At 44.1% G+C, this 19,849-nt stretch overlaps 1 protein-coding gene across 1 annotated transcript in view; it reads right to left on the reverse strand.

Annotated features, from left to right (window-relative positions):
- Positions 1-1,152: 1,152 nt before the first annotated feature.
- Positions 1,153-19,849, reverse strand: part of LOC124275777 (claspin-like) — a 33,721-nt gene continuing 15,024 nt past the window's right edge. The window contains 16 exon segments of the mRNA XM_046711446.1: positions 1,153-2,200; positions 3,463-3,618; positions 4,242-4,336; positions 4,693-4,765; positions 5,274-5,401; positions 5,953-6,074; positions 6,194-6,299; positions 6,302-6,366; positions 6,644-6,759; positions 7,019-7,130; positions 8,272-8,401; positions 9,349-9,470; positions 10,363-10,535; positions 11,399-11,505; positions 11,619-11,732; positions 19,533-19,734. Coding sequence (XP_046567402.1) covers positions 2,072-2,200; positions 3,463-3,618; positions 4,242-4,336; positions 4,693-4,765; positions 5,274-5,401; positions 5,953-6,074; positions 6,194-6,299; positions 6,302-6,366; positions 6,644-6,759; positions 7,019-7,130; positions 8,272-8,401; positions 9,349-9,470; positions 10,363-10,535; positions 11,399-11,505; positions 11,619-11,732; positions 19,533-19,734 — 1,950 coding nt within the window. The 3' untranslated portion in view covers positions 1,153-2,071.

Raw genomic sequence — 19,849 nt, forward strand, 5'->3', positions numbered from 1 at the left:
CACATTCACCGTTGATTATCACTGGAAGCATTTCTGTGGGTTTACTCCGAAAGTCAATTATCAGTTCCTTTGTTTTTGTGACATTTAAGAGTAAGTGGTTTTCTGCACACCAAGTCGTAAAATGATTAATGTCCTCTTTATACATTTCTTCAGAATCGGCGTCGTTCAGTTTGCCGACAATTGCTGCATCATCTGTGAACTTTACAGTTGAACAGGTTGAATTCGAGCTTGCACAATGATTAGTGTAGAGGGTGAGATATTACACAGCCTTGTGGTGCACCAGTGTTGGCGGTCCGTTTACTCGATACAGCCCCGTTAACTTTCACGTACTGCTGTCTGTCCACAAGAAAGTTTTCGATCCACTTGATGAGGTATGAGTTAACGCCCATGTCTAACAGTTTCTGTATCATGATATGTGGCTGGATAGTGTTGAACGCAGATGAAAAGTCAACGAAGAGGATCCTGATGTATGACTTGGGTGTTTATAGACATTATTAAGGAGTGACAGTGTGGCATCAACAACTCATCTCCTTGACCCGTAGGCGAACTGAAGCGGGTCCAGTATGTCGGCAACTTCCTGACGGAGATGTCTCAACAAGATGCGTTCCAGCGACTTCATTGCTATAGATGTGAGAGCAACTGGCCTGTAGTGATTGAGTTCTATAGGTTGTGTCTTTTTAGGAACTGGTACAATTTCTGATGTTTTCCAGACCGAAGGAATATCACTGAGAATTGAAACAATCTAGTGAAAACTGTACACGGTTGAAGTCTGCACTCCTTCAATAGCCATCACACGTGCGTCTCAGGCAGTCAAGATTTTTGTAAATATGTTACAGCACGCATGCATTAGTCTGAACTAAGCCCACCGAGATGCCACGTCCCATTTTGACACCCTTATGCCAAACACCATTGTTATGACACACACCATTCTTTAAAGTCTTGTTGTTTGACTGATAAGGATCAAACCAATGACCTTCAGTTCTCCAGACAGACATGCTCAATCCACTGCAGAATTTCAAGTGCATTTCAAAGCCAATGACCTGGGCAGTGTTTAAAATTAGAGATCCGTGACCATAAACAGAACTGGTTCATCCAACACATACGTTATCCATGCATTTATTTCCCAGGTTTCAAATAATAAAAATACCAGAGTTTTTGTTGTAGCTCTCTTTATTTCACAATGTGTTTTTACATTCAAAATATATCTCTGGTAGTCATATGTACAACAAACTATCTCAATCAAATATTTTATTCACATATCAGATTTAGAATCTTGTTTAAACAACTGGACAGTTGATAAATAAAACAAATATATACATAATATATACATAGCCAGTGCAGACAACATACATAGTGACATGGTCCTTTGAGAGAGTAAATATTGCTTAACACCGCATCAGCAGTTTTGCAGCTATTCGCAGTGAACATAGAGCTTTGCCTGCTTGAATCTGTGAAGTACAAGCTTCTCAATACTGACCATGACAAACATTTTTTACATTTTCTCATATAAGTTAAGAACATATATAAGTCATATGACAACACATTATCTATACATATTTAAGCTATTGACATATCTGATGGTATTTTTGCAGCTGGCACACAGGGTCCAAGCATTTTGTTGTAAGTGTTTTGTAAATGAATGTTGTGATGTTACCTTCATCAGCTTTATCCATAATATCTAATCGAATCTGGGCAAGTACACCTGTGGAAAACAGCACTAGCTATCTACATCATATGGGTGTTGATAGGTAATACATGATCAATGCATCAGGCACCACACAACGATGCATTAGAGATGAGGCGACTTCTTATGTCCTATATCCATGTTTCCAGTTGATATATAATCAATACACCACACACCGTGAGATAAGTCTCATTCGACAAGCATCGGACCTGTGTTGCACTAGAGATGTGGTGTTCTGTTATGTTCTATAGCCATGTTGCCAGGCAATACATAATCAGTGCACCACACACATGATAACGATCATTATTGGACAAACATGAGCCCCTGCTGCCCTACAGTAATGAGGTGATCTGTGATGTCCTATGAAGATGATGCTGTACCGTCATGTCACCTCTCCAAGAGGTTGAATATACTACTACTGCTGGATTTGGACTCCAGTGTCTTGGTTCTCTGCCGTTTAGCAGGAGGCAGGTTAGAAGGCCTCTTGTGAATTGAAGGTCGGGAAATTGGCTTTGACTGAAAGTAAATACACATTTGTTCAACACACACCAATTAATTATACAAATACTGGGATACTTAGAAACACAGAAAATGTAGAAGTTAAATACAAACTCTTTGCAAAAGAACCATGTCATGTCCCCATGTTAAGTAGAACTTTCAGAAAAAAGGTGTAACTATTGTGCAAGCTACTGATGTAAAGCAATCATCTTTGGCACAATCATTACATTAAAAAATCAATACGTGAAAAAATCATTGTTGATCTGTAATAAGTGCACCACCTTTATGCAGTTGTATTGTTTTTACAAAAAGTGTGCACAATGCTCAATAACACATGGTAGTTTAAAGTAATAAAATGGCTTAAATACTGATAATCAGTAGGTTTAGAAAGCCCCTGCCCCGCAAAACACAGCTTCAAGATTGTGTTCATAGAGTTAACAGCAATTGCCAGTCTAAGTAAATTTACACTCAGTATTATTTGTTACACTGCTATACTGGGTCTAACAAACCCCAGTAGAAGGTCCCGTCAGCTAACCTTTTGAATTGACCAATAAGAAGCTTACCAAGTTCGGAAAGTTAACATTCGCACATACTGTTTGAACTTTTACCTCGAAAACATTTGTACCCAAACAATTCCAAATGCTATTTTCCGCACGATCGCTACCGAGTAATACACATGGAGGACGCCATTATTCACAGCAGTGAGTAAACAGTCGCTGAAAATAGCGGTTTTATTAATATACCTGGATGTCATCTTGAGGAAATTTATAAGCTAATAGTAACCATGTCATCAGAAACCCTAAGCGAATATACTGCAGGTCAAATATCTGTTTTATGAGGATTTTCATTTGTTGAGAGATCAGTGTCAGTGACCGGGAAAGAGAAAATCCATTTTGTAAGTCCCGCAGAACCCTAAATAGTAGCCATTGTCTGATTGGTTAAATCCATTTGTCCGTCTCTTGTTTGATTGGACGGTCATAGGTCGCTCAAAGGTTAGCTGATGTGACCTTCTACTAGGGTTTGTTACACTCAGTATAGCAGTGTAACGAATAATACTGAGCTAAGTTTACTTAGACTGCAGCAATCGCCTTAACCTAACATTTGGTAGGCATGTTAGATTTGGTCATGTAGATAATAGTCGGCACTGTGGATAGGAAATATAAACACAACGCTATTGCAGTACTCTTGAAACAGCAGTACAGCTGTTACAAACATCCCTGCAATCGTGTTTAAACTCATTAATGTCTTCCCTATCAGAGTGGTGCTCACTTATAACAAACCTGTAGTGCGGCTTCAGATTTTTCAGGGGAGACAACCTGGAATACAAAGTTTTTCGAATGTCTTGTTGCATTGGGATTGACTCCAGACTTTGTTCTCTCGGCAATCTTCGCCAGGGCTTCTTTACCACGTGTCAGGAAGGACCCTTTTCTTTGGTTCTGAGAACAAAAGCACACTATGAAAACATGGCTATCCAAGAATGCACTGTCCAGTTGCTATAACCAAAGCTGCCTAATCTATAGCTGCATTCCTGTGTCTGTACTGTCTTTTCTTCAGTCTCTTAACATAAACAAGGCAGCAATGATGCAAGATGTAGATGATACTGCTTCAGTTTAGTGTTGATTGTTTTTTACATTCTATCTGGTCATAAACCAAGAAAATCAAGATAAAAGCTGAAATTTGAAGACATAACATATATTCTTGTAAGGTGAGCTTGAACAATTTTTAAGCCTGGATAATGTGAAGAACACAATGCTCTTCCCATATTGGGTACAACTGGGTAATAGAGAGAAGGGGCCCATTTCGTAAAGTGATAATAGGGCTAAGACGTTAGTACCCAGTAACAACCATACTGTAACATACACTATGAATCAGGACAGTCGCAGAGCTAAGATCGCTTTGTCGAACAGGGCCCTGGGTACATCATGACGAAGGAAGTAATTACTAAGCTACTAACTTGCCCTTCAGCAGTTACAGTGTATAGGTGTGTGGCTTGAAGACACAGGTTCAATAAACACCAATGAACAATTACATCTCACTGGTACATCAGTAAGAAACATACCGCTGGTTTCAGTACTGGCTTTGCCGGGCTGGGGACTGTCTTCTTTACGGCCTGAGGCTTCACAGATTCTCCCTCAGGTAATTTCTTCACGGGATCTGAAAATAAAGTCAGCTTTCAATGATATATATGACTAAATGTCTGCTGATAGGGCTACATTTCCTGGCAATCTACGATCCACTGCTAGTGTGTTGTTTAATTCCACAATCAGCAAAGTAGCAGCTGCATGGTAGTTGTCTGTAAGTCATCATGTCTGGACCTGACAATCCAGTGATTGACATCATGAGCACCAATCCATGCAGTTTATGCTTGACATGCATCAACCAAATCTACTGACACTGACCACCATATAACACTGGGGACCTGACTCCATATCACTAATGTCCATGTGTTTCCAACTGTTAAAATAACCTTCAGGTATTTACTTTCACCCAAACAAAATTAACCAGGATACCTTTTATTTTCAATGCAAACTTCTTTCCTAACTTGAAAAACTGGCTGTTGGCATTTTCATTCTCTTCTTTTTCCTGCAAACAAAAAGACGAGTGTTTGATGTTACAGTTACCATTTGTTAACTGCTTCATTCAGCAACATTTTGCATATCTTAAGATGAACAGGAAATTAGTAACACTGGACCAGTGATGTCTCATAACCAACAAGTAACCAAGTCTGGCCGCAACAAATTTAAAATATTGCGACAAAGATAAATGACAAAATCTCTCTTTTTATGAAAATGTACACAAATGTTTTTGAATTGACGACAAATAAGCATGATACTTCTCTAATCCTCAAGAGTATAATGTTAGTTCTGCTTGAACAAGACAAAAATGTATGTGTTTACATTTTGCCAATTTTTCAGTTCCACTGATGCAAAGAGAAATGGCTTAAAGCTATAGCCCACAGATGCTAAGACTCAATAAAGACTACCATCATTGAACTTTCACTCAGCACAATTAAGTCATCTTGGACAAGCAGATTAGCATGGACTTTGAAGTTGGTAATTATGCGTAAACCTTTAACATGTTCTTCACATACCCTTTCTTCCTGTAAAAACTTCTCCCTCTCAAATCTCTCCATCCTCCATTTTAACTCATCAGCATCCTCCTCCGGGGCGTCCTCGTCAGATCCCCCACCTCCAAACATGTCCTGCTGGGACTCATCGTCTGAAACACCAACAATGGCTAGTTGATGACTACCAACATCATAGCTAGTGACATCAGTTTTAAGCTGTGTCAGTAACATTGCATCTGTCAGTGTGGAAACAAAGCCAAATGTGACCCAGTCATATTTATTTTGCCTCTTTTGCGAAATTCAAATGCATAGCAGTTTGCTGACATTCAAAGGACCAGGACTTAATCACCTCAAATCTGCAACTCATGCAGCCAATGGATGGCATTCAGGGGCGGGTCCAGGATTTTGGAGAAGGGGGGTGCACATAAATCATGAAGTCCAAAGGTTAGGTGGAAATGCTCCTCAGGTAAAAACTTTTCAGGGGAGAAGGGGTGTGCGCTATCACCCTCTGGATCTGCACCTGCCATTACTGACACATGGCACTGCTAAAGAAAGCGGCTCTGCCAAATTTTGCAACCAAAATCAGTCTGGGTTGGCAAATATGACAATTTCATAGACCACAACCCCAAACTAACTCAGTCTTTTTCCCCGCTTCAATGATCTCTTGACTAATAAATACAAAAGTATCAAAACAGCAACCTACCCATATTTTTCCATCTAAACCTCCTTATCCTGCCTCCCCCTTCTGAGTACAGATCCCCATCTGGGAGGTACATCTCTTGTAGTCGGAGAATTTCACGCTTGTCGGCATCGATAGTTTCCTTCCTGTTGGGGGGTAACAATACATTCTTCAGGACAATGATGATGAAGAACTTTGGTAATGCAGCAGGTATTTATTGAGGAGCATGCAAGAGTACACTGAGACCACACATATAAATACTCACAGATGGGCTCGTCCAACCTGGTTGCGGAGTTCGTCCTCCGTCATCGCTACATCCTGGTCACCCAGCTCCATCTCCATGATGTCCTCGTCCTCCGGTACGTCCAGATCTCGTCACTTTCCGCCTCCGAACCTGACAGCTCTGCCTCATCCTCGATAAACTCTCGTCTCATTTTCCTGAACATGAAAATCCACAATTTTAGTTAGCAAATTATTTTTCTTAATAAGTTGTTTCTCATTTCAAACCCTGGGATGAAATAATATATGTCAATGATTTCAAAATATCTTGTCCAATTAACCAATTATTGTCCAATTATTCTCTTGCGGATAATTATTGTTTGATATTAAATATCACAATACAATACTATGAATTGCTCAATATCGCAATGTTTTTTTGTTAATACTAATGTCACCCCAAAATCTTATTCACCAATTTTCACTTAGCATCTCTTACCCAGTAATCTTCCCCCTGAATGCTCGGAGCGATTTCTTGACTTGAGATTTCTGTGGAACGTCTCCATCAACCTCATCGTAGTCTTCAGGAGGATTCTCATCATCAGCTAGCTCATCCTGCATTGCAAGGTATTAGGGATTAAACATCTCACAAAGAAACAGAAGAGGCATAGTAACACAGTGCCTAAGGAAATGTCTGATTTTAGCAATATATTATTGTTCATGAGTTGACTGTTTTATGACATGTTTAACAAGTTTTTATTCTTCTTAGAAAAATATCTTAAACCTGACTAAATAAATCTTGTACATCTTTCAAGAGCTCACGAGATATGTATCAACACAGAGTGAGTCCGTACAAGCATGTTTTCAGTCATACCTTGTCACTGTCCACCTGTGCCTCATTGTCAGAGAGCAAGGTGAAGGATGTATTGCTCTCCTCATCTTCCTCCAACTTCCGCTTACGTCCTTGAGACTTGCCTTGAGTTGCCCTGAAATATATGCGGTAGTTTGCTGACAAATGTAACAACGATTGTTTGTTTGCATGTTCTTTTAACATCACAATCTGCTAAATTCCTGCTATATTATTGTGTGACTGACAATGATCCACGCTGTTGCTTACAAGGATAAACAAGTGTTTGCCACTAACATGGCAATGTCCCCCGCCGCTAAAGAAGAATGAAATATTTACTAGTTTTAATCTTTTTTGGTCACATAGAAGATTACTTTTAAGAAATGACAATATATTCTTCAGTTTGGAGGCAAAAATTGGGTGCAACATTTTATGATATAAGAGTTTAAAAAGTGGTCAAAGTGTCTTGGTGACCTTGAAAATAAGTTCAAGGTCACCCAAATCAACTGCTGTCTGTGTAATACCCCAATGTAGGATGTCACCAAATTTGAAGACATTGGGTACAACAGTGCATGAAATATCCCATTAACAAGTGTTTGAAGTGTTCAAAGTGTCGTGGTGACCTTGAAAATAAGTTCAAGGTCACCCAAATCGACTGGTGTCTGCACAATCCCCCATTGTAGGCTGTCACCAAATTAAAAGATTTTGGGTACAACAGTTCATGAGATACCGCCTTAACAAGAGTTTAAAAAATGGTCAAAGTGTCGTGGTGACCTTGTAAATAAGGTCACTCAAATCAACAGGTGTCTGTGTAATCCCCCAATGTAGACTGTCACTAAATTTGAAGATACTGGGTACAACAGTTCATGAGATATCGCATTAACAAGAATGGGGACGTACATACGTACGTAGGGACGCTGTTGAATACAACTATCAACCATGTCCGACCAACCCATCCATTAAGTCGACTCTTACAATCTGGAAAGGTAGCCTGGGCGAGTTCAAAACAGAATTTTCCACAGGTGTGAACGCCATGAAGGATGTAAACAACATACACTCACAGAACAGAGGTACGGAACCTGAACCCTCAACATCTTACCTATGATATCAAAGAAAGGAAAACACCTCAGTCACCCCTATCTAACACTGAAATAGTGTGTGAGTGAAGTGACTTCCTGATAAAGCATCAGTACTTTTCCATCAGCTTTAATCTACCATAATTGCTACAAAGTTATTTTCCACATGTGTACATCCTGAAAAGAAAGGCTGGAGTTACTCACGCTGCTGGAAACATCCCTGAGCACAGACCCAGCAGTTCATCCATTCCACCTTGTGTTGCATCAGGGGCAGAATCAGCATTGTTGCCGAAAAGCTGCTTGCAAGACGACTTCTTACTGTCATCTTGACTTGCTGAAAGATCGAGATCAAATATGAAGCCAAACGTTTAAAACATGTCAAATGGACAGATAAATATCCTAAGTATCTTAAAGCATGAAAATATCAGTAATCTTTGAACAAACTTCAGAGAATACTTTACTAAGCATTCAATCTGACATTGTTGTATGCATGACAGCTCTGGTTTGAAATGTGGCATCAATAAATGGACTTCCCACCATCTATATCTAATATGAACAGATTTATCATGTGTTTATGTATAAAGGCTTTCAGAAACCTAAAGTTGAAGACTGTTTAACTAATCCTAGAATTATTTGAGTAACAAGAAACATTTTATCCCGTTATTATCACAGAATGTTGAATGCAATCAGAATGAAAAGCATTATACAACATGTTAGGCATTTCCAGGAAATACACACATCTCTTACTCAATACTGCTGTGATAAAACCAGGAGTTGGTATGAATGAGAAGTAACAGGACCCACTCAAGGACCCCAGAACCCTACTGTTAGTAGGAAAGAGGTGACAATAGGGAACCTGTGTGGATTCTGGGTAACAATTGGTGGTTAGCAGCCAATGTTGATTATACATAACAAGTTATGGATTGGGTGGTCAGGTTTGATGAATTCTGTTGCCACATTTGGTGGATTGGGTGGTAGTGTGTCAACATTGACTTTATTGAAATTATGGGTCACATCAATCACTTAACTGTATTTCCTTAAAAAATGAAACCGTTTGTATACAGGCTAAATAATGACCCTCTCAAAGTGTAAATTTAGCTCTTGTGATATTATTTTCATAGATTAGCAAATTTGTTTACCTAAATTAGGAAAGAAACTGTATTTTCCAGTATAAGATGCAAATTTGTAACAAATGAGAAAATTCAGTACAGTTGACACTTAGAGGTATGTGAAAAATTCCTGAAAGCACCATGGAACAACAAACACACAGCAGTATCTTACCTACAAACTTGCCGGAGCATAGGCCCATGAGCTCAGCCATGTTATCCTGTGTACTAGAAATGTCTTTCAGGCCAAGAGAGGCTTGTGTTGGCTTCTTGGTGGTGGATTTCACTTTGAAAAACCTAGAAAACAATGAACATGTGAAGCCTCCATCAACTTATTTGTATGCTTTGATGGTATACAGTGTTTATTCATTGTTTGTTGTTTAACATTTGATCATACATAGCCATATGACCGCATTCTTTAAATAATAGAGTCTTGACCAGACAATCAGGTGATCAACATCATGAGCATCGATCTGCGCAATTGGGAGGTACAGATTGCTTAGCTGAAGTTGATTCAGATTACTTGTTTTATATTATATTGTATTGAAGATAGGCATTGACAAAAGGTTACAAAAAATATATAAAAAAGACATTTTTCATCCTTTTTTTCTCAGTTCCTAAAAGATATAAAAATAGCTCAATAGACGAAGGGAAGTTATGTCTTGAAAGCTAATATGCAGTGCACTTTTACACTGAAATATAGAGTATCAAAACACAAATCATCATGTGCACAAACCAACACCCTAACGAATGCTCAAAGTGTCACACCCTGGTCTATGGATCCTAATCATTTTTCACCTCTCTGGGGAGCATACAACCTGTCTATTTGGTGTTAGAAGGCTAGCAGTTAAATTACCATTTCATTCTACTGGCTACCCATTCACTGCTGAATGAACTAGGGCATAAACTCCACAACCTGCGGAACTTAATCCGACAGATAATGGACCATCAGCTGGCAAATATTTAGAGTGGAAGCTGCGGTGGCTGAGTGGGTTAGATGGCTGACTTTGTGAGCTGGCAATTTTGTGCTTGACTCTGGGAGTGTGGGCTCCAATCCCAGATGGGACTCAACCCAACAAAAGTACTAGAATCTATACTTACTGAGAAACTGTAATCCCAAAATAAACATACGTTTCATTTGACCACTTTCTAAATGACATTGTGTTTTCATATTAAGATTCAGACCTACCCATCAGCATCCAGCATTTGAGACTGTGAGTCCTCCATGAGAAAGTTAAGTCCCTGTGAGGGTTGGATGTCACTGGCAGGATACATGGAGGAGGTAAACGGCTCTGCCGCAGTGCCATACAAGTCCTGGGAGTCTTCGATGGGAAGTGACATACTTGATGTCTTCTTGGGCTTCTGGAGAGAGCATCAGTCAAATGGTTTGTATAAGAAAAGTAATGACTCACCAGCAATTTAATGCATTGCAATATCTATCTGCTTTCATAGAAGTTGTGTTGAAACTAAGAACAGTGTATTTACATATAGTTTGTTATCTTGCTGTTTAACACCACACAGCAATTTCCAGCTATATGATGGCAGGCTATAAATAGTCAAGTCTGGACCAATCAATCCAGTAATTAACATCACTGATCTATGTTGACATGCATAAACCAAGTCAGCAAGACTGACCAACTGATCCCGTTAGTTGCCTCTTGCAACAAGCATGGTTTGCTGAGATCAATTCTAACCTAGATCTTATACAGGGTTCATACAGCCAAGAGCCCATGAGATTCAAGGGCTTTTCAAGAAATTTTCATGGACATATGATGTATTTTCAAGCACCACTTTTTTTCAAATTGTACCAAAGATATTACACAAAACTTCATATGTGTGTGATGCCAATATCATAAACAGAATTAATCAGACACAAATTCTTAGGTTTATGTATAATATCAGGTTTTCAGATGACAGTTAAATAATCTTTTATCAATCACAGTATAAACATGATAAAATTGTGCCGGTCAAAAAATATTTTTAAGATCTAATTTATCTACATAATTTTTTACAGTTAAACATCAATAAATTATCCAAATTCCAGCACTTTTCAAGGATGATCTATACAATTCAAGCAGTATTCAAGCAGCACTTTTCATCAGACACAGGTGAATTCAAGCACTTTTCAAATCTGTGCGAACCTTGTTATATAATCAGGGATATTCAACACTCGATACCACTATTTTGTTTACGTATCCTATCTATAATCTCTGATCGCTCCTCACCTGTGTTTGTGTGGCTGTCAGATGTTTTGTGAGGGGGGACATGAGGTCATCGTCTTCTTCCAGGTTGTCCTTTGGAGATACTCCTTCTGTGGGAATCTTGAAACTGCCTGGAAAGTCAACATAGAAAGTCAGAGAAGTCGGGATTATATATGCTTTTAACAGTAATCCAGTTTCAAGCAAGGGAATTAAAGCCGAAGGAATGCAGACGATGAAGACTTACCTGTGTTTGATTCTTGTCTGGTGGCCTGGGCAGACGACAGATTGCTGTCCTCGTCATCACTGATGGTCAGCTGTCGCACATGTTTACGTTTCTTCTTGGAGCTGGACCGCACATCTGACACAACGACACTCATGTTAAAGCAGTAATCGTAAAAGCAGGAACTGCAAGTTGCTGAAAAATTGTACCTATGCTCAAAGTATGGCATTTGTGTTTTAATTTCTCAATTTCTTTCATTTAGAGATATAATATTTCATTCCATGCAAAACATGAAACTAAACATTGAACTTTAACGTCCCATCTTGTTTTTCGTTCTTTTTATCAGGGCATTGGCATTAATATTACAATAATAGAACTCAGCAAACTTTTAGATCCAACTGAGATTTTGCTGACATTATCTTCAGATTTGGGGTGAAATATCTGAGCAGGTCTAGAAACATCCCTGACTGATCAGAAGGCACTTACTTCTGAGACACCTGAAAGTTTCCGTACATAACATAACACTCTCCCTTCTATCTGATACAATTATTATTATCATCATCATTATGCTAACATTTGTACAGCAACAATATCCAGCTCAGCTGCTCAAAGGTGCTTTGATTTTCCCTCGATAACTGGATGTCAAATGGCACATCGTATTATCAATCTCAACTCCCTGGGGAGTATACAACTCTTACAGCAACTAGCCGCACAGAGTAAATGTGGCTTTCCCATCCTTACGAGCTACCCATTCACAGTTGGGTGGAATGGGACACATAGTCACAGTACTTTGTCCAAGTTTACTGCACGTTGCTGTACCCGCAATTAGGTGTTTGCACGTATTCATGTGGCCACCATCTGGTCATTTACCAACGGATTTGTGGATTCTTTTAAGTGCACAGGGTTGTGTACTGTACACTAGGGATTGTGACAACACTGAAAGAGTCTGCACACAAAGTTGACAACAAGGTTTTTACACCAGGTCACAGATGGGCTTGATCCCGGCAACGCAAGCTCGCTGGATCACTAGCCTTGCGCCTTAGCCAACTCGCCCACCACGCCCCATGGTGTCTGTTTGTTGCCTAACCCAGCCATTTTCCGGTTGTATGATAGAATCATGTAAATAGCCAGCCTGGACCAGACTATCTGATATTGTAAACCACTGATCCATGCCATTGGGTTATGATATATACAGTCAACCAAATCTTTGATCCCGACAAAATGATCAACTGAGTTGCCTCTTACGACCAGCACAAACTTGAACCGAATTCTAATCCAGACAGCTTCATCCATTAAGTAGCCTCTTACAGACAAACTTTTACAAACCTGGAGAGGTTATGAATTCTTTGAAGAAAAGTCCTCCTTGGGGTACATATAAGCATTAAAATGTCCATTTTAAAAGCCTACGACAGTTGTAACAATATTTCAATAAAATATTTTACCAAACAAAAAACTCGTTATGTGTGGTGAGACCACCCCTACAGGGCCCCGTAGGGGGCCCCCTACAGCCAAGAGCAGGTAACTCTGGCTGTGTACCTCGTACCTCACTTTTCATGCTGAGCGTGTCAGACAGAATGAGGGGAGGTGGTGCCCGTACCCCAAGGAGGACTTTTCTTCAAAGAATTCATAACCTCTCCAGGTTTGTAAAATTCTTTTCAGAAGAAGTCCTCCTTGGGGTACATATAAACATAAGACAGACTCCCCAGCGATGTTGAGTGGGAGGTGGTATTCTGTCTGCCTAACATACCCCCTAGTTCAGTCGAAGGCACAGCCGAAGCAGCGACAGAGAGAGAAAGTACACTCACCTAGTCACCTGACGCTGATGTCAATCAGGCGGGGGCATAACGAAGCGGAGAAAAGGAGCCTAGCCGATAGGCTATTGGTGGAATTTATAAAGGGACATAAGTCCACTAACCATCAAAATGGGAGGAAAGTATGAAGCCGAGTCCAATATATATCCCTCAGCAACCCAAACCAGCCGGCGTGGTGCAGGGATGAACACAGTGACTGTAGCGAGTGATAATCGCTACATACAGTAAAACCACCACCAATGTGATACCACCACCGATTAAAATTGAGGAATTTATTAACACCTACACCATGAGAGAAAAGCAAGCGTGATTTCTAAGGCTCATTCGGCTAGAGAATCGCGACACTGCCACTGGTGAGAACTGTCTGGCCAAACCGAGCGCGCTCCGTGAGTGTTTGTCCAGCTGATAGTGGCGGATGAGCGTGCTTCGATTCGGCTCCAGATAGCCGCTGAGCAGATCTCTTCAATGGGCAGTGCGCTGCGCGTATGCTTTGATGTCGCCACTGCCCTAATAGAATGAGCCTTTAAACCCTGAGGGATGGTTAATCCTTTGTAAGAGTAACTTCGAACAAATGGCAGAGACAAAGCCACCTAGATATGGTCTGCTTGTTGGCGGGAAGACCAGCCTTGCCACCGCCATAACAACAGAACAGCTGCTTATCTTTCCTGATAGCAGCCGTTAGTTGATATAAACCTTGAGAGTCTTACGGACATCTAAGGCGTGAACACGCCCGAAGAGGTACCGGACGATGGAGGCTGAGTGAAAGCTGGCAGTTCGATGAAGCCGTTATATGAAAGCCTGCGACCTTAGGGCCCGGTAGGAGTCTGGCAACAGCGAATACTGACTCTGTCTTTGTGAAAGACAGTCAGAGCAGGATCCGCTGACATCGCATGGATATCACCTACCCGCCTGCCAGGCGTTACCGCCACAAGAAAGGCAGCCTTCCAACTTAACAGCTGGAGTGAAAGAGGCGACAGATCGTGAAGAGAGGACGGACATCCAATCAAGAGCGATTGACAAGTCCCGCGGGGACTAATCCGCCCGGACAGTCGGACGGATTCTGTCCACGCCTGCTAAAAGCTATGCGAGAGGGTGCTGCCCCAAGAGAGCACCTTCGGCAGGAATATGGAAGGCAGAGATTGCCGTGGAGTAGCCCGGATAGTAGGCGGCTAAACCGGCTTCTAACGAGACTGCAAGAACTCCAGTACTTCAATTACAGTTGAAGAAAAGGGATCAAGAATCCCTCTGCCCGACACCACCAGCGCATAACAGGCCCATCTATCCTCATACTGAGCGTTTGTCGAATCCCTCCATGAAGCCAGAATTGTGTCTGCAACTGGTGCAGGAATTCCGCTTCAGCGTGGAAGCGATTCGGACAGAGGCCAGGCCACCCACTGAATCCTGGGATCCGGGCGCGCGCTCCGTTCTGGGATAGTAAGTCGGTCGAAAGGGTAATAGTACAGGAGGCTGAGCCAGAAACCTGAGTAGTACCGGAAACCAGCTTTGAGCCGACCAAAGGGGTGCAAAGGAGCACAAGAAGTCGAGCTGGTTGGGTGGCAAGCTGCAAGAGGACTTTGGGAATCAGGGGGTAGTGGCGGGAGCGCCCACAGAACCCTGTCCGTCCAATCGAGCTGGAAGCGTCTTGGCGATGGCTCGGATCCGGTATCCGAGAGCAAAACACCGAATCTGGTTCGTCCCCAGATGCAAACAGATCCACCTGGAGCGACCCGAACAACTGGGAGATAGCCCGAATATCCCCGATGGAGCATCCACTTCGTGTGGGGCCAGGATCTGACGAGAGTGCATCTGCTCGAGCGTTGTCCGCCCCTGGGAGATAAACAGGCATTACCCGTATGTCGAACTGGTCGCACCAGAGCAGAAACTGCCATGCCTCCTGCAGAGAGGCAGGGAAACCGTACCGCCCTGCTTCAGGATGTAGGTCATTGCCGTCTGGTTGTCCATCTCGAGAGGCGGACCACCACGGCCTTGAACCTGCTCGAAGTCGTTTGAACACCAACCTGACTGCTCTCAATTCTAGCACATTGATGTGCAGTTGCGCCTCGCTCTGTGACCACAGGCCTGAGACCGACAGAGCCCAGCCGCCCCCACCCTGTGAGGGAAGCGTCCGTCTGAATTGAGAGATCTGGCGATGGGATGTCCAAAGGGAGCCCCTTGGATAAATTCCCTGCCAGTGTCCACCACCGTAAATGAGGAATTAGCCACCCTGGGTGTGGAGAATCAACTTCGTAACCCTGGGTGTGGACCCACATTCGAGCTAGAGCCTGCTGAATGGGTGCATCCTCAACAGCTTCTTCGTAAGCGATGTCCACCGTTGCCGCCATGTTGCCTAACAACTGGAGCCAAGTCGAGCTGAGGCCCTGGGGAACTCGAGAAATTGTAACACAACTCTCTGGACTTTGGTGGCGGTCGAGACAGGGGAGACTATCCCTCGCGCTGTCTCGAACCTGGCTCCCAAGAACACCAGATCCTGGGTGGGAACCAGTTCTGATTTCTTGAGGTTGATAATCCAGCCCAACTTGGTGAGAATACTCATCACAGCAAGTGTCGCATAACTTCGACTCAAGTGAGTGGCAAGCGCCGCGAAGGAGCCAATCGTCTAGGTGCGGGTGACAGCACCTGCCCTGTGACCTGGCTACCTGAGCTGGAATTAGCATGAGTTTGGTGAACACCCTTGGCTGTGGAAATGCGAAGGGAGTACCGAAACTGATAGCACCTCCCGTCGAAGGAAAACCTTAGGTATTTCGAACTTCGGGAGTGCATAGGGACATGGAAGTCTGCAGCGTCTTTGAGGTCGATTGACGTGAGCCAATCTCCCTTCTCCACAGGCGAAATCACCCGAGCATGAGTGTTTCCATCTTGAATGGCCGGTACCTCTAACATGTCGTTCAGATCTTTGAGGGTTTAGAATAGGTCTGAACCCTCCGTCCTTTTTGGTGACAAAGGAAATAAGTTGAGTAAAACCCAGCATTTCTTGTCCCACAGGAACCATCTCTATGGCTGCCTTGTCCAGCAGCGACTGGACCTCGACGCGAGCACTTCCGCCTTCTCTAGGGCAGCCCGGCACTGGAGTGCAGCGGATCGGAGAAGGGGGTGGGTCTCGCTTCCACTGTGGCAAGTGGCCTTCCCTGAGTGTGGACAGGACCCAGGGATTGGGCGTGACTTTTCCCATTCCGACAGGAAGAGGAAAGTCGACCACCCACAGGGATATGTGGCAGGAGACATTGAATGCGGACTTTGGCAGTACTCTGACTGCTTGGTCTGAGTACCAACAAGAGCTCGGAGGAATTATAGCTGGGAAGCGGGGCTGACTTCCCTTCCTCTGAAAAGGCTGGTGGGGCGCGCCGTCCTTGCCCTTGCCCCTGCCTCTGCCCTTACCCCTCAGCGACTGCAAGGGCTGAGCCCATTTAACAGATTCGCCAGCGGCGGCAGAAGGATATCACCCGGAGGAGACAACCGGGGGCATGGCGAGGCGTGTGAGGCTGTTCCAGCAAGGGCTTAGAGTCCTTGAAGGTTGAGACAGCCTCAGCGGCCTCCCGGACTACTGTAGCTGCCCGGGGAACAGGGTAGAACCCATCCGGAATGGCAGCGCCAGCAGAGCCTGTTAGCGTGGCAGGCGAATACCTGCGCCACAGGAAAGCCACAGGCGACGGAGGAGGCCATCGCGCCGACATCATTTGGCAAGCCCGGCGACCTGATAGAATCGCTAGCGCCAGATGTGACTGTACCTCCGTTAATTGCTTAGCCAAGGTGGAGGGAGGCGAATCTTCCTCCACCCACCCACATCCAGTAGTTGCCTCTGCAACACCGAGATGTGGCCCGGAATGGATCGTCACTTTGAGGCATTGAACCGCGTGCGGTATTGCTCTTCAAAGGATCGATAGAAGCGGATTTAAAGCGCTGTAGCGTTAGTCGTGAGCAGGCGGAAGCCGGCGACCTTCGCAGCTGAAGCCATAGAATTACCAGCGAACCCCCAGGGGCGACGGATGCGTAAACACAATCGTCAACCACTGGGGGATTGTAGAGGCAAGCCTCCCCCATGAGGTACCGACGGTCAAGTTCTGGCAAATCGAACCTGGACCTGGTACCACAGAGGAGGGGGTTGATTACTTCAGACAAGACTGAGGGTAATATCGCAGCCTTGTGTCCCCACCTTGGTGGGAGCAAAAGCCTCCCCTGGGAGGCGAAACTCCTGAGGGTCGGGTGCGCCAGTACTGACCACTACCTGGGGCAGGACAGAAGCAATACGCTCCCGTACCTGCCTCAGGGACGCACCGAGCGAAACCAAAGGCGTACCCAACTCCTCCCGACCCTCATCCTCCTCCATAGCCTCCTCGGTCGATCCTCAATGAGTGAGGTCTCTGTTTCCAGAGAGAGCTCTGAGGGATCATCGAGGGGTCTACAGAGAGGGACAAAGGCTTCGAGCAGAGCGGGTTGCCCGCACACACCGACCCAAGACTTCGAGACTGAGTCGGCGGTGCGTGATGAGGAAGAGCCCGTGCTGGGATTCCTCAATGGTAGACAAAATGATCCAGACACCGAATGGCCCGGCCAAGCCCGGCATGGCAGTGGGACCAATTAGCAGTAGCGGCAACTACAGGGACTGCCAAACTACTAACTACTGGACCAGACCCGAGCCAAGGCTCGGGCCGGTGTAGTTACTACAGCGGAGGGTGGCCAGCAACCGAGCGAGGCGAAACTTCGGGCCGGCGCACCCGACAGAAACCCCCACACCAGAGCCTAAGCTGAGGTTGGGAGCACTGCCCGCCATAGACCCGACACACACACCCGTACCTGGTGGGACACCAATCTCCTGTCGGAGGCCAGCCATCGCGTCAGCCGCGGAGTGTGGACGAATCCATCTGCTTCTGCAATATATCAGAAAGTAAATCAATTGTTAGCTGGTTAGAAACAGGGACAGGAGGGGGGGAAGGTGCCTGTGATGTTGAGGGGATGGCAGGTGAAGGAGCCTGAGGCCCTGTACCCTTCGCCCGTTTAGGAGCATCCCGAAGAGAGGGAAGCGAAGCCTTCTTTTTCTTTGTTTTATCTTTGTCTTTAGGCTGCTCCTGACCCCAAATGTCCCCCGCCTGGAAGTAAGGGCGTGTAGAACATGTAATCAGCCGCGTCTGGACTTGATGGTCGCGGGGAGAAAGCCTGACACATAGAACAACCTTGTTAGGTCATGGGCTTCCTCCGCTAAACAAGCGTAAGCAAACCAGGTGGCGATCCTGAGGCGACAAACTGCCGCTACAGGTGACACACCCCTTGGGCTGCAAAAACAGAACCGCGCTATGATAATAGCAAGGACTGTATGATATACATAATATAATATGCACACAACAAAACAGAACAAAATACAGCGCCGGGCGATATTTTAACTGCTACAGCAAAGCTATTAATTACTAGCGTAAAGCCAAAATAGCGGCGTAATTGCGATACATAGGTGACAAAGAGCAACATGTGTGGCGATTAACGTGAAGCGTCCGCGAAAACACTCAAGCAAAACTTACCTAAAGCCTGAAAAAGAGGAATTTAGGCAAGTATAATCTACAAAATGAAATATCAGCCCTTTCACAACCCGACTACAAGGCTTTTTCTAAAGCCAGGAGAAGGAGAAAGCAAAGCGGAACCAGCGGTCCGCCATCTTGCCTGCCCTGCGTGGCTGGAGACAGCGAACAACGCCCGGTAAAGTTACAACAAATCATGAATGAAAAAGTCATACAAAGATTCCAGCTAAGCCCGGCGAAAAAAGGAACCATACATACAGGATTTGACTCTATCTCACTCATCCTTATCGTATCTTGGACCATGCAAACGACCTACACGGCCGACGACAGCATGAAAAGTGAGGTACGAGGTACACAGCCAGAGTTACCTGCTCTTGGCTGTAGGGGGCCCTCTACGGGGCCCTGTAGGGGTGGTCTCACCACACATAACGAGTTTTTTGTTTGGTAAAATATTTTATTGAAATATTGTTACAACTGTCGTAGGCTTTTAAAATGGACATTTTAATGCTTATATGTACCCCAAGGAGGACTTCTTCTGAAAAAGAATTGGATCTGATTCTAACCTGAAATCCCCACGTGGAAAACAAATTGTTTGATCTTACTCTGTGACAGATTCTCAAGGTCATCATCTGCATCATCGTCATCAGAAGTGTCGAGTTTTAATTTCATGGTATCTCCCTCCTCCTCCTCCTCCTCCTCACTATCCTCAAAGTCGTCATCATCAGCACGCCCAGCGTTGACATCCTTGTCCGGGTTGTAGTCGTTGTCATCTTCCTCTGCCTCCCCATCCATGAAGGGGTTTGCCTGCCACAATACATCAAACAGTTTACATCTGTCCACAACATGGTCAAACCTATCCCGGAGTAGTTTGCCCTTGTCAAAAAGGACATGGTGTGGAATCAACCAGTCACATGACAAC

The sequence above is a fragment of the Haliotis rubra genome, unplaced genomic scaffold (assembly GCF_003918875.1).
Source record: "Haliotis rubra isolate DU_JTF1 unplaced genomic scaffold, ASM391887v1 Scf202, whole genome shotgun sequence".
NCBI classification, from domain to species: domain Eukaryota; kingdom Metazoa; phylum Mollusca; class Gastropoda; order Lepetellida; family Haliotidae; genus Haliotis; species Haliotis rubra.